General features: G+C 36.7%; 1 protein-coding gene across 7 annotated transcripts in view; it reads left to right on the top strand.

The window, feature by feature from the left end:
* CTNND2 (catenin delta 2) overlaps positions 1-25,049 on the top strand; it is a 943,187-nt gene that overhangs the window by 559,339 nt on the left and 358,799 nt on the right. For all 7 annotated transcript variants that reach the window (XM_010356592.2, XM_030927650.1, XM_010356588.2 and 4 more), the window contains 2 exons: positions 863-1,057; positions 19,723-19,978. In XM_010356592.2, the coding sequence (XP_010354894.1) occupies positions 985-1,057; positions 19,723-19,978 (329 nt within the window). In that variant the 5' untranslated portion in view covers positions 863-984. The remainder of the gene's footprint in view (positions 1-862; positions 1,058-19,722; positions 19,979-25,049) is intronic.

Below are 25,049 nucleotides of genomic sequence, written 5' to 3'. Positions count from 1 at the left end.
CTCTTTCCTGTCTGTCAAGCCAGCCTCTTCGCCCGCCCTAAAGTCTTATTTCCTGATGTACAGAGGCTTCCTTTCTTCCAAGACCTTCTCATGGTTCTCTGGTCCATAGCATTGCCTCACATCAACACCTCTTCCCATACCATGCAATGAAGTGAGACAAATAAGGATTTATAAATACTACAAAGTGATGTGTAGCCGCAATTTATACATTAAACCAGGTAGTGGCAATCATTCCTAACTTTTTCAGAGAGAGGCAGACTAAATGTAAATGCTTCAACTTAAGAGGGTCAGAGTAAAGGAAAATATAACTTGAAACCTTTTTCTTTAATATCTGCTTCTCTCGGGGATTTAAGCTGTTGTAAGTTCAAACATTTTGGTTTATCCTTTTCCCAGGGAAATACTGCTGATGGGAACAAATTCTAGTTCATTTTTTTAGGAACAACATCAAGATGGCTTTGCCATCGTAGCTCATCATTTAAAATGATTTCTCTTGTACAATTTAAGCTGCAAGGACTATGGGCTAATAAGAGATTTTTAGGATTGACTACCTGATTCCTTTAGTGAAGAACCTAGCTACATTCATTAGGTTTTGAGAAAAGTAACATTTCACCGGTCTTGTTCCATGTGGGTTTATCTCAGAAACATCATTTTTAGAGTGAGATCATGTTTGGTCGCAAAGCCAGGCAGCTGGGTGATGCCGATAAGCTGATTAGATTGACGTATTGCTGCCATTTCATGTTATTCATTTGATTTCCTGAGAATTTCAAAAATTTTGTCCAAAAAATTTGAATATGTCTTTGATTAATCAAGTTCTGTTTAGAGGTCGCCTGAGCCTTGATGCCTCTCTGTTAATTTATTTCAGCTGGGTCTCGAGCCTCATACAGCAGCCAACATGGGCACCTGGGCCCGGAGCTGCGGGCCCTGCAGTCCCCAGAACACCACATAGATCCCATCTACGAAGACCGCGTCTATCAGAAGCCCCCTATGAGGAGTCTCAGCCAGAGCCAGGGGGACCCTCTGCCGCCAGCACACACCGGCACCTACCGCACGAGCACAGGTGTGTAATCAGGACCCCACTGGGTGGCCTGTCCACAGGGGGTGGGCTGTGCATGGGAGCTTCAGTAACACTCCCAAATGAAAGGTGTGTGTCTGTGTGTCCGCTGGCCCCACAAGCTCTGTGACCTGCTTCTATCAATGTCTGTAATGATAATGGTGGAAACAGAGTATGACTTTAATTCAGGCTACCTTGTTATAATCTGAATGAAAGGAGGCAAATGGCGATTGTAAGCTCATTTTGTCAAAGAGAAAAATTGAAAGAAGCAACACTAATGTTTAGCAGATCATTATTCACTTATATAATGAATATAAGTACCCTGAGGACGTAGTCATTCGTAGGACGTGAAAGACATATGCTTGATGATGGTAAGTTTTTTTCATGATATTGTCTACCTATTTGACAAGCTTGGAACAAAAACATACTTGCTAAACATGCAGCATATTTTTAAAGGCAGACAATTTATTTCATACACACTAATAGATTGAATCACAGAATTATTGTGTGAAGGTTGGATGTTGGCAATTGCAAATGGTTCAATCAATTATATAGCTCTCCTAGATTAAATATATATTTTCAATTGAATACAACCACAGGTCACATGACAAAATGCAAGTGTTTTCCAGTATCTGGAGCCATTTGCAACATAATCTGTCAAATGTCATAATTACATTGCTAGAGAACACTTATCTTAACTCTAAAATCGATGTAATTAAAAACAGGTTGAGAATTGCATTTATTATCAAGCTGCACATTGCTAAGTAAACTGGAATGACTGTGTTGCTGGTCTACAGACAGTACAGCTCTCTCCTTCTTTCCTAATGATATGTCTGAGCGCCAGCAGAGACTGAGGCTGGCAGAGCTGGCGCTCTGCTTCGGAACCTGGCATGCAGATCTCTACATCCTCAGACTATTGGAATTTCTAGTGACCACTAAGTAGAGCATGGCAATTTTCTTAAACTGCATTATGATGCTAAATTACATGCTTTGAAATCAAGGCGAGCCAAGCTGCTTTTATAGTTGATTATTGATATTTACATTTCAGTATTTCACTGAATCATAGGGAGAAAGGCACAAAATACTCTTTATTTTATTTTTGATATCATAAATGCGACCCCATATTAATAATACATATCTTGGTTTTGATGAAAAAGAATGCCCATTTATTCTTCTGTCAGAATTTTTTTCACCTACAGCCTGTTAGATCCACTCCTGCCTGGAGTTGGACTACTTTAGCATTTAGTTTTTGCATGTTATTAAGTAAGGTAATTTTATTTTTATGCACATCTTATAAAAGAAGAAGATAACCACAGTGACATTCAATATCTAATTTGAATAAAAACTGACAACAAAAGAGATTATGTTGATTCTCTGTTCCATATTCATATGCTCTTAGAATTATCCCTTATTAATAAACTTCCAGGAACTTAATGAAAAATTAGCTACATAAGAAAAAAAAAAAACCTTAATTCATTTATATCACATTAAACACAAGGAAGATATCCACACTTAAAAAAAAAAAAAAACAACTCTAGTGTGATAGTGATTTCTCTGAGTCAGCATCAGCAAACAATGGCCCATGGGCCAGTTGTAGGTCACCATCTGTTTTAGTAGTGCCCATGAGCTAAGAATGATGATTGCATTTTTAAATGGTTGGGGAGGGAAATCAAAAGATGATTAATGTTCTGTAATATGTTAAAATTATATGAAATTCAAACTTCAGTATCCATAAATAAAGTTATTGGGATGCAGCCATACCCATTCATTTATTTATCATCCACGGTGGCTTGGGCCCTGCAGGGGCAGAGTGGAGTGCCTGTGACAGAGACCATATGGTTGGCAAAACCAAGAATATTTACTATCTGGCCCTTGACAGGAAAAATTTGCTGTCCCCTGCTCCAAGCCATCAGTGGAGAGCTATCCAGAATGAACAAGTGTTTTTTTCCTACCGCCTATGAGGAAGGCAATAGTACCATCTAACTGCTTCAAAGGTGAAACCCATTTGCTGGGGGCTTTTCCTGGTAATAGCTGTGGCAGAGATGTGCTACGATTGTGACATTCAGATGTTCAAGACCCCAACCCAGCCTGCACCTTTGAACTTAAGGCAATTTTGAGAAAACATGCTGATTGACATAATACAATGGAAATTTCCAGAAGTGCCTGGATGACCTCTTAGGACCACAAGTGGAGGAGGAGAAGCTACCTCTCTCCAGCTCCTAAGCATAAAGCCACAAACTCTCTCTTCCCTGCATCCACCAAGGTTACACCTGTGTCTATATCTGATTCATATAATTTCATGTCTTCACATTTTCACAGCCACAGAAACTGTATCACAACCTGAATGTATGAGACAATGCCTTTAATATGTGTATATGTCTTTTTATTTAGGTATTAAAGACATCATATATATTAAATTCTGTCTAGTATAACACCCATAAAAATGGAGATTACAAAGAAGTAAAGATTAAATATAGTTATCCAGTAGCTGTAAAAAAACATTCTAAGTTTGCTTCCAAGTATCTTTGTAGGGGTCATCTGTGTTGTACATACCCCCATGCTGGAGACCTCTGGTACAGACCTCTAAGAGGCTTGCAGGCCTAAAGCAGATACCCTGATTCCTTCAAAGAAGAGGACAGGTTCTTATGAGGCCTACCAGACTTAAAATGTTCGTGGCCTCTGGCTTTTAGCTCAGATGGGTGGCTGAGGGGACTGGAGCAACTGGTCTTATCTTTCTGCCCTTAAGAATAGACCACCAGCTGGAGGTCTTTCAGTACAATTCATAAAGCATTTCCGGATAATACTGCAAGAGAAGTGGGGCAGGAAGATCGAAGGCCAGTTGCTTCCCTTCCAGGGGTCAACACTTGGGAATGAAGAAAAGTAGACATGCCTCAACAATTAGGGAATTATTAGATGGTGTCATAGAAACAAGCATGTAAGGCTGGACAAACAATGGTAAGATGAAGAAGAAAGGGCTGGAGGAGAGATGGAAAAAGATGGTGGTAGGTGGAGCCTAAAAGGAGAAGCTAACTGAGAAATCCCCTTTGGTGGGGACGCATGTAGCTTGTAACTGCTTCCAGGGAGTGTGCCAAATGCTTTGGGTATTTTACCAACCCCCAGAACAGTCCTTGGAAGGAGATGCTGTTACGATGCTCAATGCTTGCTTTTTGGATCAGAAAACCAAGGCACAGAGATGTTGAGTAATATGCCAAGGTCACACAGGTTGTGTGGAACCAGCCTTTAAACCTTCATAGAGGCTGGGCATAGTGGCTCACACCTATCATTTGAACACTTTGGGAGGCCTAGATGAGAGAATTGCTTGAGCCTAGGAGTTCAAGACCAGACTGGGCAACATAGTCAGAACCCGTCTCTATTAAAAATAAACAAATAGGCCAGGTGCAGTGGCTCCCACTTGTCATCCCAGCACTTTGGGAGGCCAAGGCGGGTGGATCACTTAAGGTCAGGAGTTTCAGACCAGCTTGGCCAACATGGTGAAACCCTGTCTCTACTAAAAGTACAAAAATTAGCTGGGCATGATGACAGGCACCGGTAATCCCAGCTACTCAGGATGCTGAGGCAGGAGAATCACTTGAAGCCGGGAGGTGGAGGTGCAGTGAGCCGAGATCATGCCACTGCACTCCAGCCTGGGCAATAAGAGCGAAACTCCATCTAAATAAATAAATAAATAAATAAATAAATAAATAAACAACTTTCATACTTAGGCAGTCTTACCTTAGATCCGGGGCTTCGTTGACTACATTTGTAAAAATCATCATTTAAAAACAAAATAGACATTTATTTTCAGTCTCTGGAGCTTCATGGTCTTCTATATCCTGTTAAATAATATCTGTTGAAGATACTCTGTGTGCTAGATGTACTGGCAGATTCAAAGAGGCTTAAAATCTACTCCTTGTCCTTAAGCATGTTCAATTTTGTTTCAGATAAAGACATAAACATCTGAAAAATTAACCGGTATTGGAAGGTAATATCATACAGGCTACATGCATATTTTAAAAAAAAAAACAGACATTGAAATGAGGGATTGAGTTGCCCCTCACTCTCCTGCCTATGTCCCCGCTAAAGTGGCCTTCCTCTCTTTTATGGGTAGCAAGTGGGGGCATGGAAAGGTGTGGATGTGGATGGAATCACACCAAGGGAAGGTATGAGTGTGATCACTCCTCATTCAGTGCTACAGCTGTACTCTCTACCAGCTTGGGTTCATGGGCATGACTCTGGCTCTGGTGGCCAATCTACTCTTTCTGCCCTGCTCTGCCCCATGCTGACCTCATCCCTGGGCTTTCCTTACTCAAAACACCACTAACGTTATCCTGAGTAAGAGACTATTCTAGGGCTGAGAGATAGACAGGGAGATAACTGCACAGAGAAGACCAGAAAAAAACTTCAGACATGGAAGATAAGACAAGTTAGATCCCTTAACTTTCCCACCAAAGGGGATTTCTCAATTAGCTTTTCCCCTAAGATTTCACCTACCGCCATCTTTTCCCATTTCTCCTCTAGACCTTCCTTCTTCATCTCTCCTTTCTTCTTAGCTGTCATAAGTAATCCATCCACGCCTGTTACTTTATTATGAAGATGAATTTAAATCTTGGGTACCAGCTCAGATGAGGACTACTGTCTACCTTTTCATAGTCAAACAGGTCCTCCAGGCTTTCCTAACCCAAAAAGCTACCTAGCCATAATGTTAGAGACCTCCTGAGCATGAATACAGGAACATCTATGTAACGTTCAAGGAGCAGGGTACCCAAGTCCTACTCCACACCTCTCCTGTACTCCAGGCTTGTTGATGGTGACAGAAACAAATTTCTCTATTGACACAGGAAATAAATAGGATTTCATGAAGTTGAACAGGCATGCTATCACCCAAGGCTGTGTTAGAGAACATGGTCTACAGGGGGTCCCCATCCTCCCGCCCCAGACCTAACTCTGCCAGCCATTGCAAGATAAGAGCCAAAGACCTTTGTCCCTCACCTAGGTCCAGCAAAAGGGTGTGGGCTCTGAGAACAGCACTGTCTGCATCCCTGGCCCCAGGCATTGAATAGGGAGGCAGATATAAAGTGCTTTGAACAGGGAGGCAGATAGAAAGTACAGCAGTGCCCACCTGCCCGAGGACTCCAAGAGGGAGACAGAGCCAGCATGGTGGCTCCAGAGATGTGGCAGCCTAGGAAAAGGTGAAAGGGTCACTTTGTGCCACAGATGGTCCCTGGTTCACAGAGCTCCCAGAGAGTACCCATCACCAGACACGACAGCCACATCTTTCTTGCAGGACCATTAACGGGAAGGGGGTAGTATAACAGAGAGGAAGGCCACCAGTGTCCTTTCCCTAGATGAGGAAGCAGAACTGTGTGAACTGCAGCAGAAATGACAGACTTACTTTTACATGACCATCCCCCCAATATTTGGGCATTTATGTCCTGCATGATGAAAATGTAAAGAGGCACACATTTAACTAAGGCGTCTATTTAGATAAAATATACATTTCATCTGAGATGAGGCTTGTCAAAACCAGAGCTTGTAAAATAAGGAGTACCGTGAAACAAGGAATGTGTGGGTCTCATGAATTTGCTTGTGGTAAAGTCTATTAAGCAGAAATAAATAACATGAATTTTTATTTCACACTCAAACGTATGAATGTCAATTTAGGAGTTATTTGATCAACACAAACACTTGACTCTGAAACCCCTTAAACGCATTTTTATAAACCAGTGAAAATGGCCAACATCTGCTGTGATGATAGTCAGATGAATTTTCTTTTGGATAAATGCTATTCGAAGTGAGTGTTGAAAACAAGCTTTCTGTGATGTATGTGTCAGCTTGTAATAAAGAAAGAATTATCATAGATACATTGCAAGGAGCAAACTTGCTAAATATCTTCATGAACACCACAAGTACTGCAACATAAAAAGAAAAAAGAATGTGGTGAAAATAGTTACACAAGTGGAGAAAATAGTCTTTAAAAAAAGCTGAATCCTCTGCAAGAAGAGCCCAGTGTTTAATGAAGTGATAGAGGGATTACGTAGGACCTGCATGTTCATAAAATCGTATTACTGTTATTCATTGTGATATAAATAATAGTCCTAGTATCAAAAATATTTTAATTAAAATTATTTGAGTTCACAAATATGTGAATTATCAGTAGTTTATTACTTATTAAGTGCTGTTACTCAAAATTTTAAAATCAAGTGCTCCCTATTGGAGCAAGTCGAATAAGATACTCCATAACCTGTTAGTTAAAATTTTCACTTTTTTTAGGCTGAAAAGTTAAGGTCCTGGTCAGAAATTTTAAATCAACCCAACGATAAATGTCATCTTAGAACGAAAGAGAAATTTCAGATGCTTACCTGTGTGGATTCACTTAAAAAGGTGTAAATAAGAAGTCTAATTGTTTAGTTGAAGGAAGACAGAGCGTTTGATGGGAGAGCAGTTTATTGGTAAAATTCAAAAATATTGTAACTGTCGTCCCTTTGTACAGATAGATCATGAAACCATGTTTATTAATGTCATGTCAACTAGGGATACACATGCTGAAAATTACAAAGCTGGCCTTGACCTGGATGATGCACCCCAATTACTGGAAGATGTGTCACCTCATACGTGGAATTATGTCATTAAGCATAGCAATGTTGAAAAGAATAGAAGCCAAGTATTAGATTTCAACTGCACATTGAATGGGGCTTCATGTAATATAATACCAAAAGCTAGAACTTAAGAATAATTAAGACATTACCAGAAGGCACAGCACTATGGAACCATAATTACACATTAGCAGATTCTGCCGTCAACACCAGACATGCTCTGTCAGTTAAAATTATAATAGAAAAAGCTCTCAAATTTTAAAAAATTACTCATTTAATTTTTTAATTGACACATTGTAATGACACATGTACATGTTCATGGGACACAATATTGGATGTTTTGATACATATGTATGCTGTATACTAATGATCCAGTCAGGGCAGTGTGTGTATCCATCACCTCATGCGTTTGTCATGTCTTTGTGGTGAGAACATTGAAAAGCCTCCCTTCTAGCTATTTTGTAATATACAATATTTTACTGTTAACTATAGTCACCCTACTATGCAATAGAACACCAGAATTCACTTTTCCTGTCTCATCGTAACTTTGTACCCATTGGCCATTCTTTCCCCATTCATCCTCCTCCCCTCACCAGTCTCTGGTAACCACTATTCTATTCTCTGCTTCTATGATATCAGCTTCTTTTTTAGATTCCATGTTTGAGTGAGTTCATGTGGTATTTCTCTTTCTGTGCCTGGATTAGTTTACTTAGCATGATGTCCTCCAGGCCCATCCATGTTATCACACATGACAGGATTTCATTTTTCTTAAATGGCTGAATAGCATTCTGTTTTGTATATGTGTTACATTTTATTTATCCATTCGCCCACTGTTGGACACTTAGTTTGATTCCATATCTTGGTTATTGTAAATAGTGCTACAATAAACATGTGAGTGTGCAGGTATCTCTTTAACATGCTGATTTAATTTTCTTTGGGTATATACCTAGGAGTGAGATTGCTGGGTCACATGGTAACTCTATTTTTAATTTTTTGAGGAACCAACATATTGTTTTCCATAGTGGCTGAACTAGTTTATAATGCCATGAGCAGTATATAAGTGCACCCTTTCCTCCACGTCCTTGCCAACACTTTTCTTTTTCTTTTTGACAGTAGCCATTCTAACTGGAGTGAGGTAGTTTTTGTGGTTTTGATTCACATTCCCCTGATGATTAGTTATGTTTAGCCTATTTTATATACCTGTATATCTTGTATTGAGAAATGTCAAGTAAGGTCTTTTGCACATTTTAAAATCAGGTTATTTGGGGTTTTTGTTTTTCGTTTTGCTATGGAGTTGTTGCAGTTTCTGATACATTCTGGATGTTCACCACTTGTTAGATGTATCATTTTTAAATATCGTTTCCCATTCTATAGATTGTCTCCTCAGTCTATTAATACTAATAGCTTGCTTATTAATATTAATATTACCTGTGCATTTGAGGTCTTACTTTAAAAATTCTTGCCTAGCCCAATGTTGTGAAGCATTTTACCTATGTTTTCTTTCAGTTGTTTCAACGTTTCTGGTTTTACATTTAAGTCTTTAACTCATTTTGAGACGATTTTTGTATATGCTGAGAATTAGGGGTCTAGTCTCATTCCTCTGCATGTGGATATCAATTTTCTCAACACTGTCTATTGAAAAGATCGTCTTTTCCCCAATGTACGTTCTTGGTACCTTTGTTGAAAATAAGTTGGCTGTAGGTGCATGAATTTATTTCTGAACTCTCTAGTCTGTTCCATTAGTCTAGTGTCTGTTTTTCTGCTAGTGCTATGCTGTTTTGGTTACTCTAGCTTTGTTATATATTTTGAAGTCACATAGTGTGATGCCTTCAGTTTTGTTCTGTGTATTCAAGATTGCTTTGGCTATTAAGGGCCTTTTTTTTGTTTTCATACAAATCTTAGTATAGGTTTTCTATTTCTGTGAAGAATATCTTTGGTATTTTGGTAGGGATTGTAGTAAATCTGTAGATCACTTTGGGTAGTATGGCCATTTTAACAATATTAATTGTCATAACCCATGAGCATGAGATATATTTTCATTTATTTGTGTCCTCTTCTATTTCTTTAATTGAAGGTTGATAGTTTTCAGTGTAAAGACCTTTTATCTCCTTAGTTAAGTTTATTTCTACCTAATTTTTTGTAGCTATTAATATTATACATAAAATTATTTTCTTGATTTTTTCATTTAGTACATTTCTGTACAGATAGTGTATAGAAGTGCTACAGATTTTTGTGTGTTGATTTGATATCCTGCCATATTATTGAATTCATTTATTAATTCTAACAGGCTTTGTTTTATGTGTGGAGTCTTTAGGGCTGCCCATTTATATGATCATGCCATCTCTGCAAACAGAGACAATTTGACTTTCTCCTTTCCAGTTTGAATGCCTTTTGTGTTTGTTTCTTGCCTAATCACTCTGACTAGGACTTCCAGTACTGTGTTGAATAGAAGTGGTGAAAGTGGGCATCCTTGTCTTGTTCCCGACCTTAGAGTAAAAGCTATTAGCTTTCCTGTTGTTCAGTATGATATTAGCTGTGGAGTTGTGGGTTTGTCATGTATGGCTTTTATTGTGTTGTGGTACATACTTCCTATACCTAATTTGTTGAGAGTTTTTTTGTTTTATCATGCAGGGATGTTGAATTTTACCAAATTCTTTGCAGAATCTATTGAAATGATGATATGGTTTTCATCCTTGATTCTATTAATGTGATATGTCACATTTATATATTTCCATGTATTAAATCATTCTTCCATCCCTGGGATGAATCCTGTTTGATCATAGTGAATGATCTTTTTAGTGTGCTGTTGCATTTCTAGTATCTTGTTGAGAATTTTGATATCTATGTTCATCGGGGATGTGGGCCTATAGCTTTCTTTTGTTGTTGTGTTCTTGTCCAGTTTTGCTGGCCTAGTAAAGTGAATTTGGAAGCATTCCTTCTTCTTTAATTTTGTGGACTAGTTTGAGGAGAATTGGTATTAGTTCTTTAGACATTTGGTAGAAATCAGCAGCAAAATCCTGGGCTTTTTTTTTTTTTTTGATAGGAGACTTTTTATTACTGATTCAATTTTATCACTAATTATTGGTCTGTTGAGATTTTCTCTGTCTTCCTAATTTAATCCAGGTAGGTCGTATGTGTCTAGGCATTTATCTGTTTCTTCTGTTATCAAATCTATTGGTGTGTAATTGTTCGCAATCATCTCTTACGGTTTTGTCTCTTGTCTCTGATTTTATTTAATTAAGTCTTCTCTCTTTTGTTCTTAGTCTTGCTGAAGATTTATTGATTTGTGTATGTTTTTAAAAAACAAACTTTTCATTTTGTTGATCTTTGGAATTGGTGTTTAGTCTCTGTGTGGTTTATTTCTGTTCTTACCTTTATTGTTTTCTTCTTTCTCCCAGTTTTGAGTTTAGGTTGTTTGTGTTTTTCTAGTTCCTTGAAGTACACCGTTAGGTTTTTATTAGAAATCTTTCTTCTTTTTGGATATGGGTGTTTATTGCTCTAAACTCCTTCTTATAACTGCTTGTGTTGTGTTCCATAGGTTTTGGTAGGATGTGTTTCCATCCTCATTTGTCACAAGGAAATTTTTAATTTGCCCTTTAATTTCATTAAATTGTTGATTGATTGGTTCAGGAGCATGTTAATTTCCATGTACTTGTAAAGTTTCCAAAGGTTTTCTTGTTGATTTCTAATTCAATAGCATTTTTGTCAGAAAAGATACTTGGTGTTGACTCTGTCTTCTTAAATTTGTTAAGACTTGTTTGTGGCCACATATGATCTATCCTGGAGAATATTCCATGTGCACTTGAGAAGCATGTGTATTCTGAAGCTGTTGGATGGAATGTTCTATAAATGTCTGTTAGGTGCCTTTGGTCTGGAGTGTAGTTTAAGTCTGATGTTTCCTTACTGATTTCTCTCTGGATAATTTGTCCATACTTGAAAGTGGGGTTAAAGTTCCCTACTGTTCATATATTATAGTCTATCTCTTCCTTTAGGTCTAATAATAATTTTCTTTATTCTAAAATGTATTTTTATGACTGTTCTTGGAAATGTTCTCAGAAATGTTGCAAGTGTATAGACAAATGAATAGATCAAGATCAGCATGGAATACACTTGACATGGAAATGCTTATTTTTACAAAATAAAAAGGGTCACAGCACCTGTGGTTTTAAATCCACCAGATTCCAAGCTATATCCCTAATTTAAGGCCCTTAGCCAGCTGAGGTATTTTGTTGGAACACTTAAGCTTCCTTGGAGTTTGTTTTTGAGCCTCTTATTCAGCGGTGGACATTTGGATGCATAAAGAATATAATATACCTTTTATGCCATAACCACATATTGCCAAGTACTTGATGTAAAATCATTTAGTGCTTAAGATGGCAGAGCAAATTTTTTCCACAGCTAATTCTGTTCTCAGCAAACTAGTTCTTGTTTGAGAGCAAACCCAGCTCTATCACCACATTGTTGAGCCTCCTGTAAACCCACATGAATAATGCATCTCATCTCGTCTGGCTCTCTAGAGATTGGCAACTAGGAAACCTGCTCAGGTTGCCCCATGCAGCCTCTCCTTCTGGCCTGCCTCTCTCTGTCCTGTGATGAGTTTGCTCGGTCCCCTCATCTTACTCAAGGTAAAGAAATAAGTCCACTGTGGATACATTAGCATTCTCCACCCAACTGCCCTATTTCCATTTTTATGGAAAATTCTATTCATTGACCTTCCCCTAAGCCCTTTCTGTCTTCAATTGAAGGATATTCTTCTACATTTCTTTCCGAAGAAGCAACCAAAGAAAATGATAATACAATTTTTTTTTTTTTTTTTTTTTTTTTTTTTTTTTGAAATGGAGTCTTGCTCTTTTCACCCAGGCTGGAATGCAATGGCACCATCTCGGATCACTGCAACCTCCATCTCCTGGGTTCAAATGGTTCTCCTGCCTCAGCCTCCCAAATAGCTTCGATTACAGGTTTCTGCCACCATATCCAGCTAATTTTTGTATTTTTAATAGAGATGGGGTTTCTCCATGTTGGCCAGGCTGGTCTCGAACTCCTGACCTCGTGATCCACCCACCTCAGCCTCCCAAAGTACTGGGATTACAGGCATGAGCCACCATGCCGAGCCCAGGGAATATTATGATGGGGCCAATTATCTAGGTCATAGGGATTTAACCAGTTACACTCCATGTCACATTAAATTTTAGTCTTTTTTTTTTTTTTTGGCATTTCTGCCAAACATACTGCCCTTCAAAATGTGTAGGTTTTATTAACCAAGCTTGCCCTCACCTCTAGTGCCCAACAGTGGAGGAGAGAGGGTAAAACACGCAGACCCTGGAGTCCGCTGCTACATTTCAGTCCCAGCCCTGCCCACTGTCCTGTCACTGCTTTTCAGTGACATAATGAGGGTGATGTTAGCGATAGTAGTACCTGCCATGTAGGCTGTTGTGAGCATTAAATGAGATCCTGTGTAGAAGCCCCTAATATGGTAGTTGGCACAATAGGAAGCTCCAAATACATGTAGCATTTATTATTATCCTTTCCCATTGATGGCTGAAAATGTGCTTGGAATGGTTAAAAAAAAAAAAATGTGTATCATCATTCATTGTGACTCCAGTTGCGCACACTATAAATCAGAGGAAAATTGAAACACGCAGTGCTAAATGTGCATTTAAATAGATGCAAATACATACATATGTAGGATTAAACGTGGGATTATTTTTCTTTCCTTTTTATTAATTCACTTATTTACATTTTTAATTTTTATACCAAGTTCTACAAATCTGCTGGAGTCCATTATGCTGTATATCACAATAACATTCTTAGAAATAGTAGTAGCTATTGCCAATGATTGAACAGGATCCTCTCTGTTAATCATTTGTTGTTGTTTTTTTCCTGTTAATTTATATCATGAAGACCTAATGAGGAACTTGCATTTTTTGAAAATTGTGCTTACATAGAAATCTATCTGCTCACTTCAAGGCTATTGGTTAAGATAAGTATAGTCACCACCGTCACAAAAATGTTATTCAAAGTTCCAACATGGTCATAGTACCACGTATCTCATCTTGATTTTTTTTTTTTTTTTTTTAAGTTTCAGGATACATGTGCAGGACATGCAGATTTGTTATGTAGATAACATGTGCCATAGTGGTTTGCTGCACCCATCAACCCAACACCTAGGTATTAAACCCCACATGCATTAGCCATCTGTCCAGATGAAGAGCTTGCATTTTTAAATTCTTTCAAGGATATAACAAGAAGGAAACTATGAAAGCTGTTTAAGGATAGGGTTTTACATCATATTCTCTTTCAAATATATCTACGATATATTCATACACATGCTCCCACTTTCAGTTTGATAACCAATGTGGTAGGCATGTTTGGCCTGTTCTGGTGTTTTTAATGTCTTCTTTTCCAATAACAGCAAGGAAAACAAGATTAACACCAATGACGATTATCCCGTTACTACTAAGAATCATGCATTAAATGCCTCTCCCCACAGAGATAGTAATACATGAAAATATTTTAAATTTTGTATGTTTAAATTTATCCTTGAGTATTCTTCCATCGAATTTAGATGGATCAAATTGTGCTGAGCACAGAAAATTGCAAAATATTTATACTTCAGTTCTTAATGATGACATTCTTGGATACATGTCAGATTGGGTGCTAAAGTTTCCCTATCCCTAAAGAAACGGAGTTGAATTCCTTTTAAGAGTATGTAGGTCATTTAAGAGTATGAGGTGACCCATTGTCACCTCATCTATTCTTATTTTCTGAACCTTCAGAGGGACATTCTTTAATTACTTTATTATATGCTTATTTTGTATTTACATAACATGTAAATGTGCTTTATGTTTTCATATTTATCTGTATATGCAGATATACTTAAAGGCAAAGATAAATAATCCAAAAAGTAGTGCTTTTTTTCTTCCTCTTTATTGAACATTACCTTATATTCCCTGCACCAAGTTTCTATAACTGTGTGCCCAGATTCTTGTATTTTATTCTGTTCTTTTTTCCTTTGTCAGTAAATAATGCTTGCAATTGTCTATCACAAAGCAGAATATTTCACTTTATTAAAAAGGATGCCTCTTCCCCTTTTCCAAACAAATATAGCAAATAAACATAAAACATCTCTTTGCTTTTCCTTTATAAACTAGGCCTTTATTTGTGCAGCTCTGCAGAAAACAAACAGATAATTTCATGAAAGCATAGGTATCTATTGAAGTATCGAGTCAGCTGCTGAAGTGGCTACTTGTGAAATCTCCCAAAGAGACCAGTGATGCAGTTCATTGAATTCTAAGAGCTTATTGAGGGGAGAAAGGGCTGTTTGCAGAGCAGGTGAGACGAGAGAGGAGTGTGTTTACAGAGCTGATGAAGCACCTTCCCTCTCCAGTGTTTGCCCTGAGTGGGTTCAATTGGATAGAGTAATCCTACAAGGAGAATCGTTTGGTCAACTGAGCTTTAAAACGCAAATAAGGAAAAGTGTTCAGTAGTCCAGAAATTAAGGGAAAAAATGTATTAAAGGAAAGTGTTTTAATAGTGTGACCGATATTAATTTATCCATAGTAATGGAGAGCCAAGGATTGCATAAGCCCCATCAATGTCTAAACAGTTAGGGCCAGATGGGAGACTTGAATCCTGAATCTTTGTGACATTTTACCCAATGCCATATGCACCTCTCTGTTTTCTAATATTGATTGATTTCAGAGTTCTTAATGGTAATAATAATAGCTATTATAATTAATTATAATTATAATTATATATATTATAATATATAACTATGTAGCTATTATAATTAAATATAATTAATAAATAATATTAAATAATTTAATATTCTCTACATATTAGATCTTTAACGATTTTCATTCATTTAAAGTCATTGTTTTTATATATATACTTTTGCGAAGTAAGGTATTACGTTGTTACATTACTAATGGTTGGTTTGAGATCCGTTAGATTCTCATACATTTTCTTCCGTATGATTATATAACCTGTCCTTTAATACAGTGTGTTTTCTCTCCAATTGTACTGGTATTTTACATTATTTTCATTACATTGATTAACCTCCAACTTATTTTACTATAACAGCACCAATCTGGATTGAGATTTTCTATTTTGAAACTCTCATCAACTGTTTTTTTTATTATGACCTGAAAGAAGTTTAAAGCATGGATTTGGGAATGATGCTTCTAAAAGACCATTTGACAAGGCTGAAACTGCACATGATTGTGATTTTTTACAATACATAATTTTTTTGAAAGTTGTTTCTCATCTTAGATTTCATATCCCAACCTCTTTTCATAATAGTGATATCACTGGTTAAACTAAGATATAAAACACTTTATAATAAAATTAAGATAGAAATATATATTGTTATTTTTTGATTTTCCAAGGAATGAACAAAGTTAGGTTTATTGGGCATAATTTTTGTACTTCTTTGCATATCTCAATAAATTCAATTTGAGAAATTGTGTAAGTTAACATATCAACTTGTAATATGTTTTTCAATATAATGTTCAGGTTATTAATTCCTTAATGAACCCACTCTTCTCTGTATCTTTAGTAGAGAAATAGTGTAAATTTTTTTTTTCTTTTGAGACGGAGTCTCACTCTGCCACCCAGGCAGGAGTGCAATGGCACGATCTCAGCTCGCTGCAACCTCTGCCTCCTGGGTTCAAGCAATTCTTCTGCCTCAGTCTCCCTAGTAGCTGGGATTACAGGTGCGCGCCACCACGCCTGACTAATTTTTTGTATCTTTAGTAGAGATGGGGTTTCACCATGTTGACCTGGCTGGTCTCGAACTCCTTGACCTCATGATCCGCCCACCTCAGCCTCCCAAAGTGAAACAGTGTAAATTTAATGAGAAATAGTGTAAATTAGTTAACATACCAATTTGTAGTATGTTTTTCAACATAATGTTCAGGTTGTTAATTCCTTAATTAACCTGTCTTTTATCTGTACCTTTAGTAGAGAAATAGTGTAAATTTAATGAGAAATAGTATAAATTAGTTAGCATACCAATTGGTAATATTTCTCAATATAATATTCAGGTTGTTAATTCCTTAATGAACCCATCTCTTCTCTGTACCTATAGTAGACATTTCCCTTCATTTTAGGCCTCACCAATTTTCTAAGTTTTCTGACTGTATTAGGTAATTCAATAATTTGAGGTTTTAAACCTGCCCTGGTAGCCATGGTGTCTATGAGCATAAACTCTAGAAACCAACTCCAAGGACTTCAGTTCCTTTTTTGTTATTATCAGCTGACTTCTGGCAAGTTCTTAATGTCTCTGAGCCTCAGTTTCCTGTCTGTAAGGTGAAAATGATGTGTATACTCTCTTGTAAGGATTGTTGGAGAAAACATGAATTTATACAAATAAAGCACTTACAGCAGAGCCCAGCACTCAAAAGGAGCTATATAGTCTGATAACCAGTGAAAGGGCCTTTCTCCCAGTGCCAAGTGTACAATCCCCTTTTCTACTGTCAATTGATTTCAACATCGTTAATGGTGGTAATATTAATAATTCATTTGTTTAATATTTTCTCCATATTAGTTATTTAACACTTTTCCTGGGTTGAAATCAAACAATGATCCCATGAAGCCATTTTTTCTCTTCAATAACATTGAAACTGGAGCTTGGAGAGCTCGGTGAACCTGTCCAGTGCCAAGAACTGACCAAAGGCCAGGATAGGAACCAGTTCTCCACCTCTAGCAGCCAAGCTCTGAAAGAGCTCCAGGACACTTCCCTGAAAAGGGCTAAAGTGAAATATAAATAGGAACCGAATAACATTCATAAACTTTTTTCTACCTTTTCTTCCTCCATACATACCAAAATGTTGCCTTCCTGTTTCTGCTTAATTAATTGAATTTCGCACCCTATTTTCACATTTTGAACCAGTCCCTCTTATATTATTCATAATTTATTGTCTGCTGCTTGGCAGAGTTTGTCCTAAACTCTTTCTTGTTATATTTTCTTTTAACTCATGGTCCTTTGAGAGTTTTTTGTGTGGGTAGTCAAATTGTTCTCCTTACCTACTCTGTTGTTTTTTTAACAAAAAGATTTCTTTAAATTTCAATGTTATTTCCTGATCTCTGACACTTTAATCATTGTATTGAACACATTAATAGCAAATGATTTTGCATAGAAAAGTATTTCTTTTCTGAAGACCATTTTCAGCAAGATTAAATGTTGATACTTAGTTTCTGAATGGAAAAAAAAATGCACATCTATGAAAAATGCCAGATGTACTTAGTTTTATTTTTTTGCCCTTGATTTTCTGGCTAGCTTATCACAACTCATAGAAAATGAAATTTTGTTTACCTCCGTACATTTGTTCATCCAAGAGCAAGTTTATGACTTGTCTATTTTAAACCCCTTTTACCATAATATAAGGCACATTATGCATAAATTTAAAAATGTGGATTTTAATTACACATGCTGGTAATACCTTGGAGAAATGATAAATCCTTAAGGACTTGCATAAAGACATAAAGCAGATTTTCTGATTTTGCAATTAATGTTTATTAGCCTAATCTGATTATTTTGAGACTTAACACATCAGGACAACCTTCATTATTTCAAAATATTGTCCCTCTGGGAATATATACACTTTTTGTTTATAAAGTTTCTCTTAAATATTTTTGCCATTTTTGTCATGTCGCAGAACCTACTTTCCTACATTTTTGTAATTCTAAGATGAAGTCTTCAAAGTTCATTGGGAAAGAAGAGCCCTGAACTCTTAAGTCAATCCTTGGTATTCAAGTATATTCCTCCCCTTCACTTTGCAGCTTTTCATCATTTCAACACAATTTCCTTACCTCTTTAAATAATTATTTTCATAGCGTGACATAATTTCCTTTGTCTCTGTTTTGGCGTATGTCCCCAATGTAAAAGAGGATAAAGTAAGCTCTATCATTGTTCACTAAGAAATGGTTAGGAAGTCAGAGAAGTGTAATTGATAATGAGAACCTAATTCCTTAGAGCAATTCCTTAGAGCACCCATGTCATAAATGGTCCTATCTAGCCACTGGCTCTATTTTGGATATGAAGTCTGCTCTACAGCACCAGAAAGCAAGTGAGTTGTCTACTGTGGATCATGACTAGCAGTCATTAAAGCAGTTCATAACTGGTCATCTTCTACTGAAATCAAAGATGCTATTTTCATTGTATATATCAACCAAACCTTAGATGTCAAATATATTTTGAGAACTGGATAAAAATAATGACATGAAAGGATCTAAAAAGAATCCAAGAGGGAAACAAAAAATTGAAATTCAGTTTGAAAATAGTCAAACTGATTTTAGTAACTAGTGTAAAATCTTCTCAAAACAATTTGGACGCATTGAGAAGATGCAAATACTTTCAGAAAAGCTAAGTCAGCTCCTTTATTTTGTCTGTCTTGCAGTTGGGTTGGTTTTTGCCTTATTCTCCCTTCACCAAATGTATTTGTTCCTGTGACAGCTTCACTTGAAAAAGAAGCATATAAAAATCTTTCGGGAGTTACTTTACAGAAACTAGAGCAGTCCTGTATTGAATGTTCTTGTGCTAATTATGGAAATGTGAACCCCACCTCTCCCCATCTCCACCCCCATTCATACACTGCCTCTCATTTCTTCTTATTTTCTTTGATTCAAGAAAATTAACTACATTGCTAAATTTGTTTTACATCCTTAATAATATAACATTACCTGAACACATTCTGAATTTTCTCAACTTGAACAATAAAGAATTAACTTCCCATGCCTCCTTAGAAAGTATTCTCTGTATATATCTCCTGAGTTTTACTTTTGCACAAAGTTTATATTGCAGCCGAACACACCTTCTCTTGGATGTGGGTAAGCAATAGGCACACAACAGATGCGTTCCCCCATTCCTGAAAGGTTTGTCTCTTAGGCATACTGATTATCATTTGACTGGATAACACTGAATGTATTGGTTCAAATATGATGGATTAATTTTTTTTTATTCTTTCGAATCCCCTATTTTTTATGTGTGTAACTTCCCCTGCCCCTGCCTAGACCTGGTTAACCGTTTCTGTGAACAGGTCCTCAATTTTTTACTTTGTCCCTACTTTCCTGTCGTAGCCCCATCTTCCCCTGGTGTCGACTCCGTCCCCTTGCAGCGCACAGGCAGCCAGCACGGCCCGCAGAATGCCGCCGCGGCCACCTTCCAGAGGGCCAGCTATGCCGCCGGCCCGGCCTCCAATTACGCGGACCCCTACCGACAGCTGCAGTATTGTCCCTCTGTTGAGTCTCCATACAGCAAATCCGGCCCTGCTCTCCCGCCCGAAGGCACCTTGGCCAGGTCCCCGTCCATTGATAGTATTCAGAAAGATCCCAGGTGGGTAAAAACCTTTTTCTTTCCCTATGATGTCTAAAGAGGTTTTGTAACCTGGTACTGTAATTTATTTCCCGTCATGTTGCATTTATGTCATTGACTATTAAAGGGTTGGCTTTTCTTGGGTTTTCTTTTGTTTGACTTGGAATGTGTGTGTTTGCAATGGATCCCTAGTATCTTTGGTGTTTCACCACCAAAAACAAAGATGATCTTTTGATCAGAGTATCTATATGTGCTTGACATTTAGCTACTTGATGAGATGTAAACAGCGGTCTTTAATGCAGGGGAAACTGGGGACTGGAGGCTATGTCATTTGACTTCAGATAGCATGGCCCACGTATTTTATTGTCTCAGTGGAAGTATGTTTTGTCATCATGTGTATTTCTGTTTATCAGATTGCAAAGGGGTACACCTTCCCAGTTGTAGTAAAATTGAAAATTTAGAAATTTTGCATGACTGAAAATAAACATTAGGATGAAGTTGTTTAAAGACTGATAAAAACTGGACCATAATATATTAGAGAAATTGTTGTTATGGAGGTATTGTTTTTGTGGTTGTTATTGCTGTTTTTTTTTTTTTCTTTCTTTCTTTCTTTTTTCCATCAGTGGCAAGGGGTTTAGCAATGCTCTGCTTACAAAGTTGGATTTGAGTCCCAGGAGACTTAAATGATGTTTTATTCATAGCCATTGGATTTATGCTGATAGAGTTCCATAAATATATATCTGCATCTGTGAATACTATTGATATGTCAGATTGCTGATATTTCTTTATGGCAGGGCAGGTGGCTTGACTCTGGTGTTGTACTTAAAATTCATCTCAACAAATTTTCACTGGTGGAGCACACAAGTTCCTGTGTACTGTACTGAGGGGTTGGCATAGATTCTTTTGCAAAAAGAAATCACTTCTGCAAATATAAAAGGCAGAATGGGATCGTTTTATGGGGTTTTTGTTGAGATAGCTACTTTAGCACAATTCAAACCTGCTTGGAAGATCCATGTTAAATATTGTATTTGGTATAACCCCATTGTAAAAGTGAATTGTAATACATGCTTACTGTTATCTACTAGAAATCAGAAGCATTCTTTCGTTTACTATATTCACTGTCCTGGTTATCTAGATTTTCAGTCTCAACAGCACTCTTTCTAGTCTTGGTCCTGAAACCTGCCCCAGATCTTAAGTATTCTTGGCATGTATGGCAAGCATATTCATCAGAAAATACCTCAACATATTCCCTATTTTAAAATAGTCTTTCTTGATATGCTACTGAAAATGTATAGGAATAGCATAATAGTGAGCCCTTAAGAAATGCTAAAAGACAAAATTATATAATTGAATTGACATTGTTTATATTTAACATCGTAGGTTTAAATTGACAATGAACATTTTATCTCCAATGGAAATACTTTACATTTTTATATTAGGGAATTTAGCTTAATAAGAAACCAAATTATATTTTCTCTAGCTGCAGCGTAGCTTCTGTATTTTATTAAATGCATTTTATTTTATTAAATGGTGTATCCGTTCCATTTTATGTTACTGTCATTTTTGCAGCCTTTTTTCTTCTCTCAATATATTGACACAGCTCTTACCTTTTCAAGTTATGGATTATGTCACTTATATTTATTGAGTGCCTGTTATAAACCAAAAAAGAAAAACACCAATAAGAAGGGTTAGAATGAATGAGAGAATATTGACCCCTAAGCTTTTGTATGCGTCAAATTTGTATGCAAATTAGTGCTATATGAATTATAAATTCATCCTGAGCTCAGACCTACAGACCAAAAAAAAAAAAAAAAGAAAAAACAAATCTAGAACCAGAACCGAACTATTGTGCTTTATTATAAAAGGGACTCATTATCTGGCATCATGCAAAATGTACAGAGCATAAACTATACTAATGGGTTTCTTATCAGGTTTTCCTAAAATGAAGGAATGTCTCAACATGTTTTTATTTAATGAAGAGACATGCCAAATTTAAACTTCAAGTCCAAAATATAGTACTTCTTTCAAGACAAGATTTTTGCATTTTCCCTTAAATATTATCATTTGATTCCTCGTAGGTGAATATTACCAGAACTAATATGTTTAACTTCTAGAGCTCACATTTATTTATCTTGGCGTTATGGCTTATTATTTAAACCTTTCAATCTTTTGAAATATATTTACATACGGTTAGGAGAATTTGTTAACATTTTATTTACCACTAAACACCAGACTATATAAACCTCTTTATCATTATAAACATATGTTTATAGCACATTACAATCTTCAAAGTAGGCTTACTTACATCTTTGATGTAATCCTCCTTTGTGAACAGAAACTGATATCCCATATTTAATGACTTACATAAATGCAGACTCAGAATGTGAAATGACTTCTTGAAAATACATTGGTGCCAGGTGAGTTTGCGGACCTCCGTCTACATTGTTAGCACAGATTGAATCCACACTGCAGAACATGTTGGCACGAATATTTTTATTTCTTTGCAAAAAAAAAATGAAAAGGTAAAAAGGTAAAAGAAAGAGTTTATTTATGATTTTTTCAGAGGATGAATGGTGGTACCAGTATCTGTGTAGGAGTTGGGAAGAATGAAGGAAATTGTCTCAGTAACTCTGGCATCCCGGATCCATTGCTTATTGGATGTGTGGTCTCTGTTGTATTTGTCATTTCTGGCATCTACCTTATTTTTCTTATTGTAGACCAGTATCTCTTCTCTGTTTAAGAGTTTTAGTATTATTCAGTGAGAAGTGTTTAAGCAAATACTGCATTTTGAAATAATAACTTGAAGTCATAACGGTTCCACTTCATCATTAGAGTTGAAACCAGAGAAGCCGTGTTGGCTTTCTGTTACTCTAAGTCATAGGATACAAAAGGATTGGTTCTGAGGGGTTGGGATTTTCTTGTTGATGGTTGGCTCAGTCATTTGGATTGTGGCAAAGCTTTGGTCTTTTCTCTTTTGACTAGTCATCCTATACTCCAACAAAAAAACCCACAGAAATGTCTTATCCAATTTTCTTTGTAAAGCCAGCAGTCACTGAGAAGATCGCTTATTAAACATCAAAAATTCACTTTATAGCCCCATTTGCTAAGAAGGTTTTATTTTGTGATTGTATGTTATTTTCCATAAAATGTGAATCTCTTAAGGATTGTTATCATAGCTAATGTATTTGTAGGTACTGCAGCAAATACTGAGTTCTATATACTGTTGTTTTTAACATGAAAGTCAAATATAACTCTTAAATTATATGAAAGAAGTGTCAGTCATGTTGGTAGTGATAAGTCACAAAAGCATTCTTATTTTGAAAATTTGATTGATGAAACAAATGGATAAAAAAGACACCAAGACTGATATACCCAGATATACTAAGGGTATTATAAATGTCTTGTCTATCAAATAACAAAAGTCATGGTTAAGACATCTTACTGACATAATGTGTAAATTGTAGCAGTAACAAAAACTTTTAATCATGTTTGATTAATCCCGTTTTGGGAGGTTGTAATCCTTGGTGTACACTATCTCAAAAGCAATTTTTCAAACATGCTAAAAGAATCTCACTTTTTGTGAATGTGATTTACAATAGAACACTATCTTCTATTTAGTTATTCATCATAACAGAAACGCATACAATGGCACATTTTTAATGTTGATGTGGGCCCAAATTAGCAGCTGCACTTTCAATCGACTCTATCAAACTCATTCCGTGAATTTGTTCCATTTCAAACCACGAAATTTGACTAATAGTATGACAATATGCACTTTTAAGGAATTATTTATACATTTCCATTATATTTTATGTGCTATTTTGAAATAGTAACAAAATTTATCTTATTGCTGGACGTTATATTATTAAATCTCATTAATGAATATTAGTTATAAATATTTTATTACTAGGTAAACCTTGGTAAAGAATGTTTTCCGAATGCTGCTTTTTCTTTTTTTACCTGTTCACGACACATGTGCACATGTGGACACACACATGTGTGCACGCACATATATAGTGAATTGAATGCTCAGGAAACAAAATGTACTATAAAAATGCCTTTATTTTTTGAGACAAGTTTTTGCTCTGTCACCCAGGCTAGAGTGCAGTGGTATGATCATAGCTCATTGAAGGCTCAAACTTCCAGGCTCAAATGATCCTCCCACCTCAGCCTCCCAAGTGGGTGAGACTACAGGCTGGCCACAAGCCTTTATTATTTTTATTATTTTTTTCAGAGAAGGGGTCTTGCTATGCTGCCCAGGCTGGTCTTGAACTCCTGGGCTCAAGTGATTCTCCTGCCTTAGCCTCCCATAGGGTTGGAATTACAAGCATGAGCTACAGTGCCTGGCGTAAAAATGCTTTTAAAAAGATGAAGACTTGAAGAATATTTTTTAAATATTAAAGTTTAAACAGTATTATGTAACTTGTTACCATGTAACTCAAATAACATGACTGAAATGTTTGCGGTAAATCACATATCATATTTTTCAGAGTCCAGTTCTCTCAGATGATGAATCTCTGGGTAGTTTGCTTTTAACTTCAAATGCTCAATAATTATTTATTTAACTGAGGAAATGTCCAAAGGGAGAAATACTGGATTCACAATTCAAAGACTTCTGGAGTTTGAAGAGCACTGGAGATTGTTTATCAGTTAAGCTAATAGTGATCCCAACACCTTGCCATTCATCCCCTGCTTGGATGCCTTGAGCAAAAGGCCCCTGACCATCTCTTGAACCATTTTATTTTTCTTTGAATAATCCAAGCCTTATGCACTAGTTTATATTGATACAGAAATCTGCATCTTTTGTAAGTTCCTTCATTGATCTTGTTTCTGACCTTTAAAATCATTTGAGAATACACCTATCCCTTTTTCAAAGAGTGGCCTTGGGAGACAGTTCCTGCACCTCGCTTTCATGCCCAAGGCTCCTGCCCCTGTGCTAGCTGCCATTGTTCCATGAGCTGTCACTTCAGGGCCCAACAGTGGTTGATGTCCCTCCAAATTATGCTTCTCATCTCACCAGCAAGTATAGAAAGAGAACAAGCGTTACCTTGGGCAAACCTGGGTTCACTTTACGGTTTCTTGACAGTAAGAT

Source organism: Rhinopithecus roxellana, chromosome 3 (genome assembly GCF_007565055.1).
Source record: "Rhinopithecus roxellana isolate Shanxi Qingling chromosome 3, ASM756505v1, whole genome shotgun sequence".
Classification (NCBI taxonomy): Eukaryota; Metazoa; Chordata; class Mammalia; order Primates; family Cercopithecidae; genus Rhinopithecus; species Rhinopithecus roxellana.
Note: the sequence above shows the minus strand (reverse complement) of the source record. Positions and strands in the feature narration are given on the sequence as shown.